The sequence below is a fragment of the Diadema setosum genome, chromosome 18 (genome assembly GCF_964275005.1).
Source record: "Diadema setosum chromosome 18, eeDiaSeto1, whole genome shotgun sequence".
Classification (NCBI taxonomy): Eukaryota; Metazoa; Echinodermata; class Echinoidea; order Diadematoida; family Diadematidae; genus Diadema; species Diadema setosum.
The window spans coordinates 4,168,659-4,192,973 of NC_092702.1; the positions used below are offsets into that span (position 1 = coordinate 4,168,659).

At 37.8% G+C, this 24,315-nt stretch overlaps 1 protein-coding gene across 1 annotated transcript in view; it reads left to right on the forward strand.

Moving 5' to 3' along the window:
• Positions 1-7,296: 7,296 nt before the first annotated feature.
• The window catches only part of LOC140241352 (serine/threonine-protein phosphatase 2A 55 kDa regulatory subunit B delta isoform-like), a 33,360-nt gene continuing 16,341 nt past the window's right edge, over positions 7,297-24,315 (forward strand). Inside the window, exons 1-2 of the mRNA XM_072321086.1 lie at positions 7,297-7,455; positions 11,463-11,534. Coding sequence (XP_072177187.1) covers positions 7,449-7,455; positions 11,463-11,534 — 79 coding nt within the window. The 5' untranslated portion in view covers positions 7,297-7,448. The remainder of the gene's footprint in view (positions 7,456-11,462; positions 11,535-24,315) is intronic.

Here is a 24,315-nt window from a genome sequence, read left to right on the forward strand (position 1 = left end):
TCCTGTGCATGATTACGTGAAGTATCTGCACTTTCGATGCCAATAGATCGCAATGATGCTGCCCTCCTTTGAATTAAGTTCTGGAAGAGATCAAGGGATCTTTTTGTCTTTCATCACCTCCTCTCTGATCATGAGTTCTCCTTTTTGTCCATGTCGAATCTTCTCTCCTCGACCTGGCCTATATAAATGTTTATCCGTCTCTATCTGATCACGCCGCTATAGGGTTCGGGAGGAGAACCGAGCTCTGCCGAATCCGAACGAACCATCATACGTGATGCTTTGCCGCGCAGCTCCAATGTGCGTGTTTATACAGGAGCCTCTCGCATCGGCGCGCATGAGCCGGTATTTTACCTCCCGCATGAGCGCTTATTTCTCGTGTTTATACAGAAGTCAAAATACCGGCTCATGCGAACCGATGCGAGCCGATGCGAGCGGACCTCAGCTGAACAGGACCTCTCGAATTTTGGGGTCAAGCATAGGTCACGTTCGCAGTGCAGTTTATTGCATGATGGGAAAATATGAAAAAAAAAAATCAAGATGGCACCGGCAAAGTCATCAGGACCACCAAGCTTTAAGGTCATTCTTGTAACGTTCCTCTTGACAACCACCCGGCCAAATGATCAATTGAAATCCAGTTTTTCAGTAAAAAGGAGAAGACGTGGTTCGATCATGACAGATATTAAAATACACGCTTTCCGGTTACCTCTCGAATTTCGGTCGTCTGTATAAACACACAGCAAAATACGCGAGGCTCCTCTCGCATCGGCCACCTCAAAAGGTGGCGGACGGAACCTCTCGCATGAGCCTGCATTTGGCGGCGTATGCCGGCATACGCCGTGTTTATACAGAACAAAATTCGAGAGGTCCTCTCGCATGAGCCGGCATGAGCCGGCATGAGCGCGTATTTTGCTTCTCTGTATAAACACGCTCAATGATGCGCAACCGAATTATTTAAAGGGTGACTTCAGCGTTGGTACAACGACACATGAATGCCATACGTCAAGTGCGCTAAGTGACGAACTCTTTTAATCCTTAATCATAATTTGATTGTATCTATCGCTTTGATTAGATTCAGACTATGGATTTGATTAGATTAAGTAATATCATATCGACATTCAAACTATAGGCCTACGTTTTTTTGTCCCCGCCGAACGAGTTCGAGCAGGGGACTATGAAACGGGCTCCGTACGTGTGTGTGTCCGTGTGTCTGTCTGTCTGTCTGTCTGTGCGTCCGTGTGTGATCAAAATCTTCAATTTGCTACTTCTCTGTCATTTATGAGCCAATTTTGATTCTGTTTGCTTTATATGATAGCACTACATGGGAGCTTTGAAACTTCTTCACAGAATTTCAGTTGTGACCTTTGACCTTGACCTTTGACCTATATTGTACATTTTGCTACAAAATGCTACTCCTTCGCCATTTCTAACCCGATTTCGATTCCGTTTGCTTTATGTGATGGCACTAGGTGAGGGCTTCAAAACTTCTACACAGAATTTTGACCTTTGACTTCTTTGACCTTTGACCTTGATTTTTTGACCTATATTATACATTTTGCTACAAAATGCTACTCCTTCGCCATTTCGAACCCGATTTCGATTCCGTTTGCTTTATGTGATGGCACTAGGTGAGGGCTTCAAAACTTCTACACAGAATTTTGACCTTTGACTTCTTTGACCTTGATTTTTTACCTACTGTATATTGTACGTTTTGCTACAAAATGCTACTCCTTCGCCATTTCTAACCCGATTTCGATTCTGTTTGCTTTATGTGATGGCACTAGGTGAGGGCTTCAAAACATCTACACAGAATTTTGACCTTTGACTTCTTTGACCTTTGACCTTGATCTTTTACCTATATTGTACATTTTGCTACAAAACGCTACTCCTTCGCCATTTCTAACCCAATTTCGATTCCGTTTGCTTTATGTGATGGCACTAGGTGAGGGCTTCAAAACTTCTACACAGAATTTTGACCTTTGACTTCTTTGACCTTTGACCTTGATTTTTGACCTATATTGTACAATGGCTACAAAATGCTACTCCTTCGCCATTTCTTACCCGATTTCGATTCCGTTTGCTTTATGTGGTGGCACTAGGTGAGGGCTTCAAAACTTCTACACAGAATTTTGACCTTTGACTTCTTTGACCTTTGACCTTGATTTTTTACCTGTATTGTACATTTTGCTACAAAATGCTACATGTACTTCCGGCGGGGACATATGCGCACCGCGTAATTTCTACTTTTCCTTGTTTTAAATCTTTTTTTACTGTACAAATTTATCTCTGACGACTCAGCACAATGATACCTTACACAAGACTCGACATTAGCGGTGGCCCACTGGCCAGGGGCCACTGAAAATTGGTGTCGGGCCTCCAACGTTTCATAAAAGCATACTTTTGGTGGGCGATCGGGCAACTATAAGATTCAAAATAGCATTGCTATATTTCCTTTTATGTAGCGACACAACGTGTTTGTTTGTTTGTTTGTTTGTTTGTTTTTTTCCGGCCGCCAACATTTCACATTTAATGATATTACTGGCCCGAAAGAGCCACACCAGGAAAAAGAGAAAGGTGAGTAGTCGCCCCTGCCCTAATGACTGATACCATGTATTACTTGTTTACTGATAACAAATTGCGAGAGCTAAAACGTTTCTTTGTGCTTTGTTCTAATGCAGGTCGAACCAATGAAAGAAGACAAGAAAATGAAAACCATTCTGTTTGTTAATGAAAATATACTACTGGTATTAGCAATGAATGTTAATCGACGTAGTTGGCGCACGTATACATTTCTAGTGAGGTATCAAAACCAAACGGTGTGATACAGCTCAATCTGATTGGTTTTTCATAAACGAACATACCGCTCTCTTATAATAAGGTTATGTTGACTCGTGTCTACCGAACTTCCCAACCCCCTGAATACCGTCACCCATTTCAATTCAAATTCAAAATGATATTATTTCCATATAAAGTAATACAAAGTAATATACATAACGCTTACATGAATACATAACATCAAAAGGAACTTTCAATCACGTAATACCCTTTCAATCACGTAATACCCTTTCGATCATTATACATCATATTAAATTATCGATATGACTTTTGTATTCATACAGCTCTGGATATTAGAAGCTCACCGCGTGTCGCCATCACCCCACCACTCTCATTAGTTCTCGCTGTTGTAACCGTGTAGAATCATACTTTATAGTCTGTATACATACAGTGGACTCCCATTATAACGATGTCCTCGGGACATACAATTTTCTTTCGTTATATATCGAAGTTTTGTTATAACCGAAAAAAAAAACTACACCATAAAACATATAGAGCGGATAATGTTGCGGCCTGAATTTGTACTTCGTTGTAACCGGAATTTCGTTATAACCGTGTTCGTTACAACGGGAATGCACTGTACTGCGTTGCCGACCGTGCAGTCAATTTCTTAATCTTCTGTCATGATCGAGGGCAGTTATAACTGCTCATCGGCGCAATTCATAGCTGCAGGTGAAGAAATCATATTGACAATGAACACTATATAGGGACTGCTTTATGGGAGTACCGAAGAAACGCGCGCTCACTTCAAAAATAGAGGGAGTCCTCGTATACATAATATTTTCTTCGATAATAATTACTTGATTTCATAATTATATCATTACATGATTCATAAACATTCACTTGAATGTGTATGAAACAGGCATATGGAACTTTCACTTTAATTGTCAATCATTTTGATACAGTTTTACTTACCTCATGATGCAAAGATAATTTCTGAAGAATAAAGTCAGTGATCAAAACACAGTGTGTCCGTTTGTTATAACCACCACGGTCGAAGTTCCAGTGAAGAGCGGGGAAGTGGGTGAGGGCAGCAGACAAGAATAACTTTGGCAGAGTGAGGCTGATATAGAGTATACAGGAAGAGGAAAGGACAGCATGCAGAGTGGGGGGGGGGGGGGGGGGGGAGTGAAGAATGAAGCATGGCCGGCGCCACGTTTTCAAAAGTTGGGGGGGGGGGCACTTCAGACTTCTGATGCCACTTCCGGGTTTCTTCACCTGACAAGCAATAAAAAAAAAAAAAAAGTCTTCAGCGCAAAAACGAAGGCCTTACCGCGCTCACACCTCAAGGTTTCTATCTATTTCTTTCTCGTGCCACTTACGCACTTTCCGGGGTAAAAAAAAAAGTGGGGAGGGGGGCCAAAGTGGTGTCACCTTACGAGTCCTTTGTATTTGTATGGTGAAAAAAAAAAAAAAAAGTGGTTGGCCCGAGCCCCCTCGGCCCCCCGGTTCCGCCGGCCCTGTGAAGTGAATAGTAAGAGAGGGCGAATATAGAATGGAAGGTGCGGGAGTAATATTGGAGAGTGAGGAATGAGAGTGAAATTAAAAATATTGTAAGAGAGGCAAAATAGGTTTCATTCAGCTCTGTGGCGCAGCGGATGAGACTCGGACCGACTCCTGATCGGAGGACCCGGGTTCGATTCCCGCCCAGTGCTTACGTCCTTGGACAAGATGTTTTTACTCATCATGTCCCTCTCGACCCATGCAGGTGTATAAGTGGGTACCTGGCAACGCTAGGGTAATAATAGTGGCAGGGCCCTCTGGTAGAGCAGTGGCAATACTTGAGAGGCTACCCTGGATAAAGAAGACCTTTTTAATAATATTAATGTTGCTATAGCATCAATGTCTTTGTCATTGATTCATTCTGTCAATCAATTACTGGACTGTCACTCGTTGATCTTGTTTCATTTTCAAAGATAAACATTAAAACATAACACTTCAAAGAAGAAATCCACCCCAAAGAATTAAACTTCTAAAGAAAAAGATAAATATTCCCTACAGAACAACATTCCCCCCCCCCCCTCCTACTTTGAAAGCCAGCGTTGCTTAATCACTGAACGTAATGTCATGATAACATCACGTAAATTATTTTTTTTTCATTTACCCTTTTAACTTCGTTTCAAAATACGAATCTTAGTGAAGATTATAGTATATAACTAGATCAATGGGAGCCTTTCGGTAAACCTGTTTTGAACACGATTTTGAAATTAAAACAGAATGTATTCTCATGACCCTGCAACCTATGAGCCCTAGTTCCATTGGCAGTGGGTTGATGCCCAATCAAAGAGGAAATCCACCCAAAAAAAAAATAAATAAACTTCAAAAGAAAGAAAAAAATATTCCCTACAGAACGATACAAAAATGACAAAATTGGATAAGAAATAAGGAAGATATGACGTTTTGAAATCATTTTTTCTTTCGGAAAACATTTCTTGACCAGTCCTTATGAATATTCAAATGAGCGAGTCGATGATGTCGTATTACCTTACTTTTTTACGTATGTTATATCTGGAATTCGGGAAAATTTATCTTTAGCTAATACAAGTAAAAGCATGCATGTTCCCATTCCAAGATATACATTAATTTCGTTCTTTTTTTTATTTTGGGTGGATTTAAGACAAGTTTTATGTTTATACAGTCGAAATATGAGATTTTTGTCATTTCTGGGTATGAAATGAACAAGAAATTGTGAGAGCATGACATCGTCAACTTGCTGATTTTAAGATTCATAAGGACTGGTCAAGAAATGGTTTTCCGAAAAAAATGTGAAATTTCAAAATGTCATATCTTCCTTATTTCTAATCCGAATTTTGTCATTTTTGTATCGTTCTGTAGGGAATATTTTTTTCTTTCTTTTGAAGTTTATTTATTTTTTTGGGTGGATTTCCTCTTTGATTGGGCATCAACCCACTGCCAATGGAACTAGGGCTCATAGGTTGCAGAGTCATGAGAATACATTCTGTTTTAATTTCAAAATCGTGTTCAAAACAGGTTTACCGAAAGGCTCCCATTGATCTAATTACAATATACTATAATCTTCACTAAGATTCGTATTTTGAAACGAAGTTAAAAGGGTAAATGAAAAAAAATATAATTTTTTTAATGAATACAATCATGTATCACTGTACATGTATCACTGTACCCCATGTCTACGAAGAGTAATGCGTGAACAGCGCCATCTACCAGTTTTTTGTTTTTGTTTTTGTTTGGTTTTTTTTTTTCGTTGGAGAAGAAGAACAGCAGTTTTGGAATAGAATGTAAAGTATCCAAGTAAATGCTTGGTGCATTACTTTAAATACGGACAAACCTATAGACAGAAAACTCATAAAAAAGAATAACTACCATGAGAACAAATTTCTCACCATGAATTCCTTATAAGTAGATATTGCATTTTTGTTTGTACATTGTATTCTTTAAAAAAACAGGCAGAAAATAAATGAAGTGAAATTTGGAAAAAGGAAAAAGTCATATACTACATTATTATGACCCCATGCAGTTTCGCATCACTATATTTATGTAGTATTCTATCTTATATTGTTTTGAGGTCATCATAATATGTCTTTATGATCAAGTTTTAGCTTGTTATGTCTGTCTCTTTATTGTTGTTGCTGTTGTTGTGTGCTTTTGTAATGCATTAATGTAACGATATTGTCGTTACACTACAATACCAGCATTATTCTCCGATGAAGTTTTAATCAGAAGTTCCGATAATAATTGCTTTATATCACATGCACTTACATGTTTATTCACAACACAATTTGTACGTCATTTCACTGTTACAATAATTCACGTACATAAAACGATTCAAGTTCGCGCAGAAATGCAGAAAACAAATAAACAAACACACACACACACACACACACACACACACTGAGTGGTCCGAATCATTCTTTCTTTATTAATAAATCTTTTTTGTGGCAAAATAACAGCTTTCGTGAAAGAGTAAAAGTTAACAAACCTGACGATAATCAATGTTGTGTTTTTTCTTCCTCCTCTGTTGTGACTATAATGTTTACTTTCTTCAAGGTTTAATGATCAAACAGGAGATGAAAGTGTAGAGTATATCCATCACGTTTTTTCCTATTCCTACTCAAGGAACAGTTCCACTGCTAAACGAGAAAATAATCCGTTTTCTAAAGCGGTGTTCCAAATAATTATCTAAATAATATTATGAAAAAAAAAAATACACATGTATCAACAAAACTGCCAAAGCCCTCCCCTTTTAAATACGGACGGGTAGAAAATTACTTTTACTCTTTTTAGAGTTGTACAGACTTGCAATTGTAAAAGTGCACAGAAACAACAAAAACAAATAAATGAATAAATAAACAAACAAACCACGAAATTGTAAGGACACAAGACGTGTTTCCGGATTTTTAGCGTAACATCATTGGCAGCACATACTCTGTACGTTTGGACGCGAGGTTACGCGTGACGTCACATTACAATTCCCTATCGCCTAAGTGCGCCATTTTGAAATGAAACTGCTGGAATTTTACTCTAAAAACATCCGTACGACATCAGATTCATCATTTATTTAGCAAGAGCGCTAGGGTACTAAAAATTAAGTTGAAAGGATACTGGATATCCTTTGGAGCTTATTTGAACCCAGCGCCATGGCCGGTGAGTATATTTCTGTTCGACGTTGTACATATGCACTGACATTTGAATGACCCAGTTAGCGGAAGAGCCCGCGATTTATGGGACCCATCGAATACTGTAGAGGCTTGCGTCCCGTAGCTAGAGGCGCAGCGGTCGTGAGACAACCGTGTGCTGCGAAATAGCCCACTGTGCAATTGGCTGTGAAGGGCGTATCGACAGACTAGCAATGAATCACTGTCAGAGTTGATCCTCAGCTTATTAGATTGTCTATAAGTTAATGAGCTTGTCTCATTGAGTGACAATGTAATGTGGTAGCTAGATGAAGTGCATTACAAAGTTCTTGAGAGAAAATTACCCTAAAATATCAGTGTTGGAATCGGATTCAAGTTCGAAGTTGAGTTTTCGCGGCTCGCTCTTGGCCCTTTCTTCTGCCAGCCACTGACTTGACTGCCATGCATTGGCCACTGGCACTGTCGTAAAACGTACACCTTTTAATGTTCTATTCACATCACACTGATTCACACTCACAGTTTTGTGCAGCTACGGGTACATTGTTTCAACGTTACACATGTTGCTGCTACTAAATGCAAGAGCTGTTGGAAGTTAGTCAGTGGTCAATCGTTAACATTAACGTTAACGTTAGACATTATTATTAACCGTTGGGAGGGTCTATTTTCGTAAATTTATTTATCACCATACAATCACTGACAATCACTGACACTGTTGTAGTGTTGACAAATGTTGGCAAGACATTTAAACCACTAGGCCCTAGATCTAGAATGTTAGAATCTAACAGTTACAGTGTACACATTTTGAATGCGAGTGTAGGGGCCTAGACTCTCTATTTTTATTTTGTTGAATAGGCCTAACATTGTTGACGGTTGGACTTTCTAGATCTAGCGAGGCCTACATCAAAGAATTTCACAAAATCCCAAAATATATCACCTTGATAATCCCCCAGAATATATGGTCACTGCGATCAGAATACAGTCAAGCATTCAATGTCAATGCGCGTTCAAAGCCACTGAAAAATGCGCTGCGCTATGCTACTACTAGGGTCTAGACTCTAGTATATGGTAGGTGTCCAACACATTGTCACTGTACATTGAAACCGACACCCCTCTATGTAGTAGTATGAATGCATCGCACGTAAAGAACGAACGTTCATGGCTAACCATGCATTAGACTGCGTGCAGCAATTTTCTATTCTTCACTGGAGATTTGAATTTAATATATATCAAAATAATTGCTGAAAAGATCGATGATAACAACAGCAAAATGGATACCGTAGACTACGCCAGGTGTAGATTATGAATAGGCCCTACACTTAAATAGGAAAAGCATTCCTTGCACTTCACACGTGTTGTCAATAGGGAGAAGGGGTGTTGGTTTCAAAATTACTGCGCAGCTGAGTGCGTCAAAATAGCACCCACGCGTTCAAAGCAGTTAATGAGAAAGCATGTACCGCAAATCACATTTTTGAAACACGCTTGTAAGTTGTAAATTTAGAGTATTTTCTTTACATGTGAGTAAAATTTCAGGCAAATTATGAGATATTATAAGTTTCTATTGATAGAAAAACATTAGGTGTCCATGTATTACAGACACCCATCCATGCCTTGTTGGCGCAAAATTGCATCGTGCACATTGCGGCGCCCGTTGGTGCAAGTCGGCACATTGCATTCAACCCCCTGACCCCTGTTCATTGAGTCACTGCATCAGCACATACGGAGACTTTATTTTTCTGTTGCATTTTTGCAGATGCCATTGTACTCTGAGCTTGCGATATTTAAAGCAAAAAATCTCGCAAGAGAGTGGCGTATTTTTTTATTTTTAGCACTTTTTCGGTGATATATGTACACACATGCCAGTACATATGTTTGTGTATCCCTCCTTTAGGGACTTTTTGATTTGCACGTTGAGCCAGGCGTCACCCTATTATGACGTAGTTTTTACGTACTGCGCATGTGCGAGTGTCGACCCTCAGCTCATCGCACAAATTTCGAACGCGTTAACCCCGGTTATCACCGTACACCCAAATCGGTTGCGCCGCGCTCAACCCACCTTGCTGTGACATCACACTCCTCTCGGGTATCGTGCGAAAGAGCACGATGACTCTCGGGGAAATCCGTGCTCAGTTCACCTGTTTTCCTTTTTCTTTCGACAGAATATTTATATTCTAATTACATGAAAGCTCACAGCAGCAGCGCTGACATACAAACTACAGCCTCTGGTACCTACTTTATTTGCCCATTTTCACTGTTTCGCACTTTGCAACTGCCTACCGTAGTCCCACACATGCATTTACACGTAATGCTGTACGCAAACAGATCTTGGTGCTTTTGGCCTAGCTAGTGCAGCAGTGCATTTGCCTAGTAGTCTTACCATGCATCATGTTTTAAAATCCACATAATTCCTCCCAGGATACGCATCTAGTCAAAGACAAAATAAATATTACAAGTACAGAAACGAGTCACAAATTCCGCTTATATGCACGCAAGGCGCAGGGCCTGGTTGCCTCCTGCACACGCCACGAGACGTGACGCCGGCGCCCGAAATCGAAATGTGTTGTAGCAGCGGGTCGACGTACAGATGTGACGCCTTGACGTATGGTTGCGCTCGGCGGCACGTCCTTCTCGTTCACCCAATCGAAAACTCCCTATTGACAAACCTCAAGCACTAGACGAGTGCAATGATGGTGGTTGCTGGGTGTGCATGCTGTGTGTTAAAGGGATAGTGTAGTTCTAGTTGAGATGAGGATTCAGGTTTTAGCTTTTTGGTGAAATAATATTAGAAACAATGAAATATTAAAGATCATACGATTCTGAGATTCAAAGTTTATTTGATAAAATCGGTTATGAAATGGCTGAGATACATATCAACAAACAAACAAAGTAAAACAAGTGGTCCTAACAAAAGGTGGGACCCGCCGTTTGTCAGGACCACTTTGTTGTTGTTTTTTGATATCTCAGCCATTTCAATACCGATTTTCATCAAGTATACTTTGAACTGCTCTTAGAATTGTATGTTCTTTAAAATTTAACATAAGTGGTTTCCAATTATCTCTTAAAAAGTTAAAACCTGAATCCCCATCTCAACCAGAACTATATCATCCCTTTAAAGTGTGTGTGTACTACTAGTAGGGTGTCTGGAGTATTTTTGTAACTTTTGAAATTCCTTGAAAGGCCAATTATGAATAGATTCTATTTCATATGAAAGGGAATTATGTTTTTCCAGATATTTCAAATTTTATGGCGAAATGACGTTTCTATCTTGAGAAATGAAGCTTTCAAATCACGGCGGTATTACCACTTTTTATCACCAAAAATGGCAAATCACCAAAAAGGGGTCCAAATCATGTTTGCAAACAGCGCCGAAAAGCTGCATGAGTGTGCGGATCTCCAGTGACTGGTAAAATGAGCGTACAGCAGTTAACTAAAACGCGTAACCAGCACAGAAGCCATGCCCCCTTGTGTCATACTCGTATACGTATGGACCCGACTGCTAGCGACTGATTGTGTACACATGCAGTCCATCGAATCCATTGGACTGACTTTACTTTGCTGCTAGTCATTGGGCAAGTGCTATTAAAGATTGGACTCTTGATTAGCAAACATCATTCATGTGATTGGTGTCTTAGCATCTTTTGTACAGAAAATGACTCACAAAATGTATTCATGCGCACATGTGTAATATTTGTCCATACAGTACAAGTACAGTACAGTACATACTAGGCATATCATGTGACAAGGACTGATACACTGTTGGTACTTGGAGTACAAAATGATGCTTGTGGAAGTGCTTCAGTGCTTTACTGTTCTACATGTATACATGTATACCCATTTACAGTTATGAGTATGGTACGTGATAAAGTGGAGAAATTGTCAAATGTTTCATTTGTACAGTGAATATGGCAAAAATTATATCTGTTGGTGGTAATGATCTTAGAAAGGATCTATGGTGTCCCTTATCAGTGTGACATGATAATGTGCTAAATTCCTGGCTTTTTCCCTCTTTTGTGTCTGCAGTTTCAGGAAGCGGCGAGGTGCAATGGTGCTTTTCACAAGTCAAAGGAACTGTGGATGATGATGTTACTGAAGGTAAGTAAAGTGGGTTTAAAGGGATGGTATAGTATTGGTTGAGGTCAGGATTCAGCTTTTAACTTGTTGCGAGATACTTAAAAAAATCACCTCATGAAATGTTAAACAGCATATAATTCTAGAGGAATTCAAAATTTATTTGATGAAAGTGGTTTTGAAATGGCTGAGATGTCTAAAAACAAAGTAAAACAAAGCGATGCTGATAAAAGGTGGTCCCCACCTTTGATTAGGATCGCTTTGTATTTTGTTTGGATATCTCTATAGTTGCTATGGATATACAATGTAAAGTGTGTTCCGATGTACATAAAAATATGGCAAAAAGAAAAGATTACCAGTCGAGGTACACAAAATATTTGAAGTGGTGCATTTGTTGTCTTGTCAGGCAGTTTTCTTTTGTCAATTAAAAAACATTGTAAAATTTTGTCATGAAAACTTCACATGAATCAAGTCGAGATTATAATAACTGTTACTTTTTTGGTGGATTTTTTTTTTTTATTACTAATTATTCATTCTCAGAGCACTAGTCATAATGAGCAAATACATGTACACTGTATATGCAGTATAAAACTAAAATGTTCTTGTGTGAATGAGATGTAAATCATGTGCAGTCCATGTAAACTTTAACAGTGAGTACTGAAAATGAATAGTACTGATATGGTTTATCTGGCACCACAATTTGTCATTGGGATGACATTGGTTCTGTAGCCCTGATTAGAGTTGATGGAATGACCTCAGGAACTGGAAGGCTATGATAATTACTCCGACTGGCTATACTTTTATGCATACGTGTACAGTAGAACCTTGATTATCCGGCCATCGATTATCCGGACTCTCTGTTACGCAGACGTTAACTGGCTGATATTTGTGTGTGTGTGTGTTTTCATGTAATTTCGGTGCCAAATTTCAATCAAAACAAACACACGTTCAACCATAATTGTGTGAATACACGACGGGACATATTCCAATCATCACAGAGGACTGTAACTTCACTTCGTGAGACTGGTGCTGCACTTATTACTGGCACTGAGTGCACAGCAATGGTTACAGTACAGTGCATTGACAGTATTCGACAAGTCACAGTATTGATCTCATTGTCGGTCAATATCAATCAAACAAACATTAACAATCTTTCTTCCTAAACATTAACAATACATGAAAGGATATATTTTACTTGTATTTCATTTAATTTCTCTATCAATGTGCTAAGTATGAAACATAACAATATCATGCAGATTTAATCTAATATTAGTGAATTGGTAAGTAACATGTGTATACCCCTAGGGTGATATGCTAGAAAGTGCTGTATTTGAGTTTTTCTCTCTTCTATGTATCTGGCTAAATCAACTGGACGCCAGATAATTGAGGTCCTACTGTATACAGTATGCACAGTATTCATGAAAAAGGTTGTTCATTCCTGTGATTTGTGTACATGTATGATGTCAAAAGACAGAGTTTTTGTATGATGGTAAAAGGCAAAACAGTGCTGAGACTGGGAGGTTCCTGTGTGAAGTACAGGTTTGAATATGAGATGCGTCAAATAGCATGAGAGAGTGTTTCATCTTCTTAAAATATGGTGGGTTGGTGCATCTGTTGTTTCTGCCCGAGGCATCGAGCGGGGATGATATCGATAGGCATCGCCCACTGGTTTAGTTGCGAAGTTACAGTATTGCTTGTAGAGTATCACTCAAGAAATCTGCAGGATTATGCTAAGTAATTGATCTGCTGCCTGAGAATTCCCACATCCCATTATTTAAATTCAATGATTAATATTGAAGATGGATCTGAGTAGGCATTCAATTGGATATTGGAGTTTCTGTAAAAAAATACATTGTAAAGCCCTCTGATTCTTCTCCGGTGTAGTTCATTTAAACATTGAAAAAATATCAGCTAATGTAAAGTACACTTCTACTGGACATGCTTTATGCATGCACTTTGTATACATGTGTGTTTACATCTCTCTGTGTGTGCTCACTGTATTTCTTAAACATGAAGAAATTGTGAGTTACAATTCTATTTAGTCAAATATCAACTCTTTCCTATAATTTTGTCTAATATTGAAAAATGTGGCAAAACAGTTGTATTTTCCATAATATGTACATATTATTATACACTATGTTACAAGTGTATGTACATTGTACATGTACATGTACATTATGTGATTGTTTCCTTTAAAACTGCATCACTGCTTTCAATTTTAAGAAAAATTGACTCTGAAGCTTTATGGCAAACACGTCAATTAGGCATATTGTTAGATGACCATATTATAATGGCGCATTTCCTCTTGACTCTTCATAATAAGGAATTGGCAATTTCAGCACATTCACAGTGTCCTCCAAGCGGTGTGTAACCAGGTCTAATCCAATATCTGCCATGCATCAAAGGCACACATGACACAGGGTTGAAGGGGCTGCTTCCCCCACACACATCCTAAATGTCAAAGTGGCATAAATAGATAAAAAGCACTTCCCTTCTAGTGCGCGCCGCAGCAGCGTATATAACTATTCTACTCTGCCGAGCAAACTCCAGGAATTGGAAAAAATGGCAATGAGAAGTAGGTCGAAGACTGCTGGTGTAGCCCACTACTTTGAGGGCGCCGTGGAGTTTATAAATCTGCAAGCGGCATCATGTTGATGGGTGTCTTAGGTGCTGTGAATAAATGCATAGTTGTGGAGGTTGATCTCTCAAAGGCTTGTTCTACTTTAATATGCACATGCACAGACTTGTGGCTACAGTGTACGGTGCTCCATGCTGTAAATTCAATAACACTGTTTGTCTAGACAGACAATGCAAACATGGGATTTTTTATACAAATGTAATTTTTGTTTTGTTAATTTTTTTTTTTAAACAAATGAAATGGCACTGAGGAGACTTCATTCTTGAAGGGCTGAAAACAATCACTTTATTGCAGCTTGTGTCTAAAAATCATTGTGTTTGTCAAAAATGATATAAAAACCAAACAAACAGATGATGGGCTCTGATACTGTATTAATGCCTCTGCATCAAAGTTGAACGAAGCATCCCATTCGTGCATGTATACAACACATATCCACAGTACCTTTGGATGCCTATTAAAGGCAACTGCTCTTGCCATTTGTACAAATGTCCAGAAATGTCCCTGATTTTGTTATTAATACTATGTAAAGTATTTACTCACCTCTGTAATCTGAGCTGTATGACGTAGGAGCTACAACCTTTTTATTTACAAGTATTTCTTCTTGAAGTCTAATAGAGGAACATGGATTTAATGGTCAATGAAAGTGAGAGGCATCGATGATGTTAATAGCATGATTGCAGTTATACTTTTTTTTTTGTAAGCATTATGATTAGAATGTGTACTTGTTTTGCAAAACTAATGGTGTACAGAAATCATTGCATTTGTATTTCATTCTACTTCTAGCAGTATTTATATTACTAGTTGGTTTGTTTCTTTTTTATAATCAAGAGACACGGAAATGTGAGACTCCCTGTGATCTGTATGTGTGGCATATCAGTGTGCTTGGAAAGTGAGGTCAAGCGTGTGATCTGTGAACCAGGGTTATATCACCATATGGATACATTACAGTATACATTTGAGTACTTCCTTCACTGCCTACCTGTGCATATTTTGCATTAGGCCTTGAGTGAATGCCCACTTGGTACTACATTTCGTAGAGCAACCCTCCTAGCTCTCCCTCCCCCCCCCCCTATTTTCTCAGTCATCTCTGGTGAACTGGAGCACCATTCCCAGGGTAGCTGGTAAGCTGTGTGCCCACCCACGCACTATACCATGTACAGGAACTTATGTTGTGAGAAGGAATATGGGCTCGGTGCTACAGGATTGCTGACTCCGTACAAGTACATGCACTGTATATTTATTCTGCCTGGCATAAATTGTCATCGCCTACGTAACACATGTACCTGTGAGGTTGCATTGGTTGCATAGTAAACTACAGATGTGCATAGAAACACTTTGTATTGTACGTGTACAATGTACCATGTAGTAAAAAAGATAAAAATACATCTTGTATTCAAATCAGTTTGCATGGTATACGTGTACATGTATAGTACAGTGTAGTACATTATGTACATGTATCAAACTTATTTTTGAAACCATGTGATTTGTGACTGCAGCTCAGTTGTGGCTGTACAGCTGTGCCTGAAATGCTGTGCACATTGACATGGAACGGTTAACCAAATATCAGGCTATATACTGGATGACATACAAATTTGTCAAAAATTTATATCCTCTAGCATGGACGGGACTTTCACAGACTAGGGTCATTGATTGAAAAAAAAAATATAGGCAAGAAATGGTACTGTACATGTACATTATAATTCTCAGAATGACAAGAGGAAAAAAAAAGAAGTAGAAGAAATGTCTGCAGGATATGAAAAGTAAATAAACTTCAACATATGTACAAACTTTAGCAAGTTACATTGTAAGATTTCTTCCTGCAAGTATCAGTTTGACAAGTGCAGTGTACATTATATTCTGTTGAACTTATTCTACATGTACAGTGTATAAAGGCAATTGCCATGACCAAAAGGCATGTCATGCATCACTGAGCTGGCTCCAATATTGATATGCAAATGTGATTGGGAGGTACATGTGTAGTACTGCTCTGTTTCTGTGATTGTCTTCATAAAGCAATGTTTCTGTTTATCTGAATCTTGATTAGATAATGGAAACTATACAGTTTCCTCTGTTGTATATATTGCTAGCAATACTTCAACCTCTGCTGCAAGTTTATTCAACAAACTGCAAAGTATAGCCCTACCATGTAGTTGGCAAAACTAATTTCAGGTGACAAATTCCTCTTTTGCTGTATTCTGCTGTTGATAACATAAGATTGGTAAGTAAAGCGCTGTACATTTGGGACTGTATTGTAGTATTAAAGGACATTCATATTGGCAGGTAAACAAAAACAAAAACAAAATCACATTGATACTGGTAGCAACCATGTCAAAAGCCACCTGAAACATTGCCAGTTAGATTTAATCATACTGATATGGGTACGTTCTTGTGAAGCTTGTTGTGATGGTATATGAAGAATGCTGACCACTAAAGAAATCATATATAATTTGTCGTACTACCTCCACTGGATGTTTGGATTTCCCTTTGCGGTCTTGCACAGAAGCTGCTGCCAGTCAGCCAGGCTGTTTTACAGCATAGCTGTGCAAAGTACAGATGAATCCGACTTCAGAGCACTGTAGGGCCATTCTCAGATTAAGTGTTCAATTCCATGTGAGTAAAACCGAAAAATCAACCACAAAGAAATACATTCAAAGATGTGTTTTCGGTAAGTTCAAAACCGGTCAAATACTAAACAAAAAGTGGAACATGCTAAATGATGGCCATTCATTGAGCAAAAATGAATTGAAATAGAGCATCATATATGATTTTTGATCACCAATCAGATACGTTACCGCAAATTTACATGTTGTAATGGACTCCTAACTTTCAATTAAATCTATTGTTTTGATCCAATTTCTGTTCACGAAAAGACCTCTGTCCCCCCTAAAGATATTGGGGTTTTTCAAGAGGTAAAGATGTTGTCATCCCTTGCTAATTGGTAGAAATTATTTCTGTGTGGAAGGTTGAAATATGTTTTTTGCTGAAATAAAATATAATCTTAAGATTCACTTTGTATTTTTAACAAATTTCGCTTACAAATTAAGTTTCGAATCCCACAAATCATGCAAAGGGAACGATCCGATCTGGAATTTCCACAGGAAACAAATATGAATTGCTTTCCTGGGGAAATAACTATTGAAAAACATCGAATCGCCTTTGGTAACGTATCTGGTAAAATATAAGTAATAATTTTAGTTGTGTATATGAAGTAATGAATATCACCTGGTGATAAGCACAATCAGGGTATGCAATCATGACTTTCTCACTTTAAAAAATTGTAACTTCTAAAAGAATGCACCAACTGACTTAAAAATTCACATGCAGCATGCCAAGACATCAGTAATCACATGTGGTAAGACAATAGCTAATTTCTTCTCATTTACTGTTAATTATTAAAGATTAATTACCAAAAAGTCCCCCAAAACCCACGTAATGCGTCAAAAAAAGCGTTTTACAACTTACGTAAAATCAAGATTTGAGGTCCATATTTTAAGTCTACCCCTATGTGTTTGGTATCAAATTAATGGATTTTTTCCTGGCATTGCTTGCATGATATAAAAAACAGTGGTTCTTTCAGCTGGAGAAAGTTATAAGGTCTGAAGTCCCATCCTGGTAGGAGTGTAATGCTGGCTTATTTTTGTGACATTGTGACCTTTTAACCCATGCTGTACAGCTATACATGGAGAAACAGCTTATTTTTTCGCTTTTCCTGAAAGTACTGAAGACACACTACAATATGGTGTGCTGTTTGCCAATAAATGTTCAGCCAGTTTTGAGTTTTGAGCCATTTTCAAATGCTGAGTAAAATAAGTGCAGCCGTTTTTCAGTACTTTCAGTTAGGTATATCCTGATTTGACTACTTTAAAGAATCTTTTCCCCTTATTGAATATCCTTGTTTTTTTAACCATGAATTGTACATATGTAGAAATCTATTGTGTGAAAATTTTAGCAAATTTGAGCAATAGGAACTTATTTTTTTATATTTTTACAAATTGCTGAGCATAAATAAGACCAATACACGCCCATGTAATACTGCATGAAGGTCATATGATAAGTGTTCCGTGTTCATATTTCAATGCTTGTTCAATTTCTAAAGATATCATAAGCAAAAACATAGTATTTTGGCTTAATATGTCATTGTTTGAGTGTCACAGCTTGGATATCAACTCAAGTCATCATAAATCTCACATTCATTCTTCTATCTGTGTTTACAAATATGAGAATTGATCCAAACACTGTGCGCACATTCAAGGTCAAACTGTACAGATAATTTTTTAGATGAAAAATATAATATCTTCCAAAGTACCAGCCCTAATTTCATAACAATTTGTAATAATGGCCACTATATGTCTGTTACCTATTCCTGAAAGTTTCGCCTCTTCACTCTTTGGCAAAAGTGAAATATGATAAAATATGTAAAAGTGGTTTTATTTGAATTCAAAATAATGCCTACAAAATTGACCATCCATTTCGAGAAGTGAAAATATGAAATTCATTCATATTTTGTGATATGTCATGGCTATGTGCTGGTGGTGAATGAAAGGGATATTTATCAGGAATATCTAACAGCAATATCAGATGAAAAAAGCATTCTCCTTTTTTTTAATGAATTTTTCCAATATATTAGTCATTTCAATGTAATTCGACACCCCTAATTTAGATGCTAATTTATGCGCAGTTTAATGCAAAATTTTGACTCTTTCTTTACATGAAATGAAAATTTGAACACTCAGCTACAACAAACAACAAAAAAAGCATTTTCACCAAGTTTTTTCATTTTTGCCCTGTTACACAATTGCATACCCTGATTGTGCTATTGACCACCTCTTTAATTATTTACCTTATGAATTGATGTAAGAATGAATGATGTAAGCCCAAATTAACCATTTCAAACATTGTACGTAATATTTAAACTATGAAATGTAGTGGAAAAGAGGCCTAAATGTGAAAGCTGAGTTCTTCATTCACAGAATATTCTCATCTTACGTCTGAATGTATTTATCCATCTGACTATAAATATTCATTAAGTTTTAATGGATAATGCAAACAAGGTTTAAAAAATATATTTTTGCAGGCACTTAGAAGGAAGTAGGTACAGTCTCTATGAACTCGATATACTAAAAAGTTGTTTGGCCTATGGTAACGTATTTGGCTCACCCCTTTTAATGAAAATGAATAAATAATTGTTCAACTTATCAATGAATCTTGAGTAGTTCTTCATATGTTGAAAAACACTAGAATGAATATGCAACAGAACACTGAAACTTTTCTCGGAAGCTTTTCATAAACTACTTTTTACTCTTTCAAAGTTTGGTAACGTATCTGGCGTACCGTAAATGAATCTGTCGGTGAAGTTACAGAGCAATTTCTACTGAATATTCTTCATTTGAACATAACTTTGATTTTTTATGGAAGTGTCATTCTATGCAGAATATTTTTATGAACACGTTGTTTTACATAACATTATTTGTCACCGTGGGTGCCCTGAATTATACGTAACGTATCTGCTAAATCTGAAAAGCAAAAAACTGATATGCTGAATCATAGCTTCGTCTTGTAAAATAAACGTTCAAAGTTGTTGCATAGAATATGAAAGTGGCTGGGTTTTATAGAATAGAACTATGGAGTTTGTGAGCATACAACGATTTGTTTGTCAAAACATTTACAATTTTTTTTCAGCATTTTGATTATGTGGTAACGTATCTGTCGGAAAACTTGGCATTAAGTTGTGAGACACTGACGCAGAAAGAAAAATCATGTGGAAGCGTTGCTCCTTTTCACCTCTCTGTCCTTTTGGTGTAAGAATATAATCCTGAGGTCCAACAAAACGAAGCATGTAATGTGTAGGGATGAATTTTGACCAGATTTGATCCCCTGAAAGCACAAGACCAATGAGCAAAATTCGGTCACGTATCTGCGGTAACGTATCTGTGGTAACGTATATGGTCGATCATGTTATTATGAGAGCGATATCTACCAAATATTTCTCACTTGTACTAAACTTTAATGTTGAATCGATGCGTCATTCCGAGGAGTAATGTATAACATACAATTTGTCTGACATTGCAATATCTGTCGCAGTGGGTGGCGTGAAATGTATGTAACGTATCTGTCCAAATAAAAATGTAGAAAACCGATATTTCAAGCATTGTACCGTATTCTCAATAAATAGCTGTTGCACAAAAAATCTAAGTACTTGCAATGTACGAAGTATATCCTCAGGGTTTCATATACACAGGGTCATTGCATAGTCTTGTTATTTTCGCAATGCTGTAACACTAAAGAAACTGGTAACGTATCTGGCGGTGAACTTGGCGACAGGTTTCAAAAGGCTATAAAAAAGAAGTCAATAAAAATTTTTGAACTTTTTGAGTATTGTGATTAGCACATATGATATGCTCATCGTCCATGAAAACGATATTTGGAAAGTGTGTTTGTGGATGGAGAGGAGCAATAAAACATAATTCTAAAATAGGCGGCGACACTGCGTTTTGGGTGTCTTAACGAAGTTCAACAGCAAAATTTTATACAAAAAGGCAGACAACCGCATTTGATCGTGTTTACTTTTAACAAATAAGGTCCTCGTGATATATCATAAACATTTAAATAGTATCTAATAGGTTTCAGGAAACCGCAAACTGTCATGGAATGTCGGCGACACCAAAATTCCGTATTTGAACGCTTTTACTGAGAATGGGCCTGTAACTTATGGCAGCCATAACTGGGGGGCTCTCAAAGAAGAACAAAAATACCTACAATTGGTTATGCAATGAGCCAGGCGCATTGCTATGTCAGTGCATAAATTATCTTTTGTTTGGCATACGCATTGTACTTGAAGTTTCGGGTTAGAAATTACAATTAAAAAACAGTACCCAAACCAAATTGGTCCACAAATGTATAGGCATACATCACATGCATACAAATGTACATGTACATGTACAGGTGTACACATTTAAAAGTAGGACCTACACGTGTTGTATACAGGTAAACAGAGACTTTGACTACTGTATCAGTATCACTGGGTACTGTATGTCAGCGTTAGTGGCTTGTGTGTGGGCAGGATTTTTGTAGTGATTACAACATTTTGCTGATTCAAGTACAACGGCTTTGTACATGTTGTACATGGACGTATGTGGCCAGTGCCACTCTTCCTTAAAGAGGGAAACAGAAAATTTACATTACAACTTTTTCTCACTTCAGTTTCTACAGTGTATTACAGTGTGATATATATGTATCAGTAATGGTGATGTGGAGACTATTGTGTCGAGGATATGAAGCCATTATTACACAATAGTAGAGTAGAAAACTAGAAGATACAGTATGACATTGGGCTGGCCTACATGTTCAATATGTACAATGTAGCCTGTACAATGTAGGTATACCATAGTTTTCCCCGTCACTATATATACGCATGCTGCACAATGGTACATGGCATACAGTTCTGGTCCATTGCACTGCACAGGGAGGGTACCATAATTCACAATGCTCATGAGAGTCTGTTGTTTTTATAGTCTGACACACTGTACTTTAATACTGTGTAGCAGTTCACCCTACAGGTGACAAGTTGGCACACAGAGGGAAAATCCCTACAGCACAATTTCCATGTCACTCAAGTGGGTATTGCCTTCACTTCTGGATTTATTATGTAATAAACAACAGGCATTTCCAACTTTGGCTTGATAGAAAATCCCTTCATCGACCATACAATGTAGTTTAATACTTGATTGCTAAGATGCAACCCTACCTTACAAACCTATTTTAATCAAATGATATGTTTGGTATGATATAAAGCAGGTTCAGTACACATTTGATGCTGAAGGTTATTTCCAGTTGAAAAGACATCAGTAATAAAAGAAGAAAAAAAAAGTGCCACTACAATGTACAATGCACTATGTATAGTAAAGTAATAAAAACACCTTTAAGTATGCAATTTTGATGTAACTTTGGACCTTTGACCTCTAGATAGTGAGTAGAGGCCAGTATAGTATCCCAGATACATTGTGTGTTAAATTGTGATTAACAACATTACATTGTACCTGCTTACACAATAATAATGTCATCATGAGTGTTAACAGGAGGTTCATGATTAAAAGAGTACCGCTGTTGTGAATTACAAATGAATTGCAAACCATGAACCACACAGTTTTACATACACATGTAAAACTATCAACCAACATTATTGTGTACCTACATTGTACATGTATTGTACATTTACATGTATGTTTATTGTATACTCTTACTTTGATACAAAAATTGCTGTAGTGACCATTACCCCTAAATTTCTGTTGATGTTGTAATAAATTCAAGACACACTATCATATCGTGGCATTTTATCTTGCCAAACAACAGATACAGGTACATCCGTACATTTCATTTCTAGCATGAGAAAAAACAAAAACAACAAAACAAAACAAAAGGTCATGCATGCATGCATGTGTACACTGTATGTCAAGGATACATGTTTTTGGCAGTGTGCCGTTTTATGTAGCTATTGAAATTTTGCAAGATCTTGATCCTTATGGTCACGTACTAGTACACAATGCAGACATAGAATATGTTCACTGGGATTTTCTGATATTATAAATGTCACGTGCTGTAAATTTCAAATTACACTGTACATGTACGTACACATTCTATTTTAATTTCTCTTTGATACAGGTGTTGCCATGGGGCTGGTATAGAGCTTGTAAACGTTGTACCATAAAGTTCCGTGTATAAGACGCACCCGTGTATAAGACGCACCCCTACTTTCGAACCTAAAATAAAAAAATAAAAAATAAAAAAACACGAAAATTTCCACGCAAATATTGCGTGTGTCATACATATTATTTCAGCTCAAAATTTCCCTAGAATGCAGCACGTATTTGCTCTATTTTTTCGTTTCCTTTTTTGCTTTCTTTTAACGATATTCATCGGATATCAGCAAAATATGGAAGACGCAAAATGCGAGACTTGTCTCGGTACTTATTTGCTATTGTTTCGCCTTTCAATCGTGGTACATGTGTCATGCATATCGTACTCATGACTGTCTGTAAGGTTCAATACGAAAAATAAGAAAAACATCAACAAGTGTAGCAGAGGGATCATATGGCGAGACGTACGGTGTGTACGGTAATTACACTCACTGTTGTTTCGCCCGGAGGGATTACCAGTAACATATGTGTCTCTTGTACCATGCTTGTATGCACAGTGCTGGCCTTTTGCAAAAGGCAGCTCGCTATAATTTCAGCACACACACACACAGAGAGCAATGGACTTGCACACACAGCGCGCAACAGGCAAGCGTGCTCCGATCGGATCGCTGTGTGCACGCGAGTCCATTGCAAAAGCCTCTCTGCAGCTGCTGCCTTTGCCAAAGGCTTGCTAGCTAGCTAGCTAGCTACAGTGTAGCTATGCTATGCTAGCTGGCCTCGTGAAATGAAGAGCAAACGAGCGACATGGATATGCATGCATGCTTCACACATCGTTCATATTTACGGCGACATAGTGTCGATCCTACTCCGTATTTTACAGCTTTTGTCTATGGCCATATTGATACTAGTACATTGACAAGTTTTACGGCATCGGTAATTTAGTAGTGATACCTGTACATCCTGTATTCCAGCTACTAGGTTGGCTGTTGGTAGCTTGGTAAACTGACATCGGTAGCATACAGCAGTGCTGTTACAGCTGTTGTCTATGGCCAGATTAATACATCGTTACTGCACAAGGCTGATGTATCCAGTTTATCTCGTATTTGCAGCCTTTGTGTGTGTCTAGATTGAAAGATCGCTCATTTATCCATAAGTTTTAGTGATTGCTTACCTTCCAAACGTTGATGGGCATACATGGCCCCAAGTTGGCCTTATAAAATTGGGTGTACATGACAGATTTTTTTCTGTGATTTGACTGTACCCGTGTATACGACGCACCCCCGATTTTCAATGTTTTCTGACGAAAAAATAGTGCGACCTATACACGGAACTTTACGGTACTTGATATTTTTCCTCTTCTTTTTTTAGTTAAAGTGTAAATGACTACATAGGTGTACATGTAGGCTGATTATTATCAGTGGACTGCCAAAGGCTACAGCTGTACATGCCTGTGTGATTTAGAAATATCCACCCAGAAATTTAAACCACTGAGGTTTATCATGTTCAATACAGATATTGTATACTTGTACAAGGT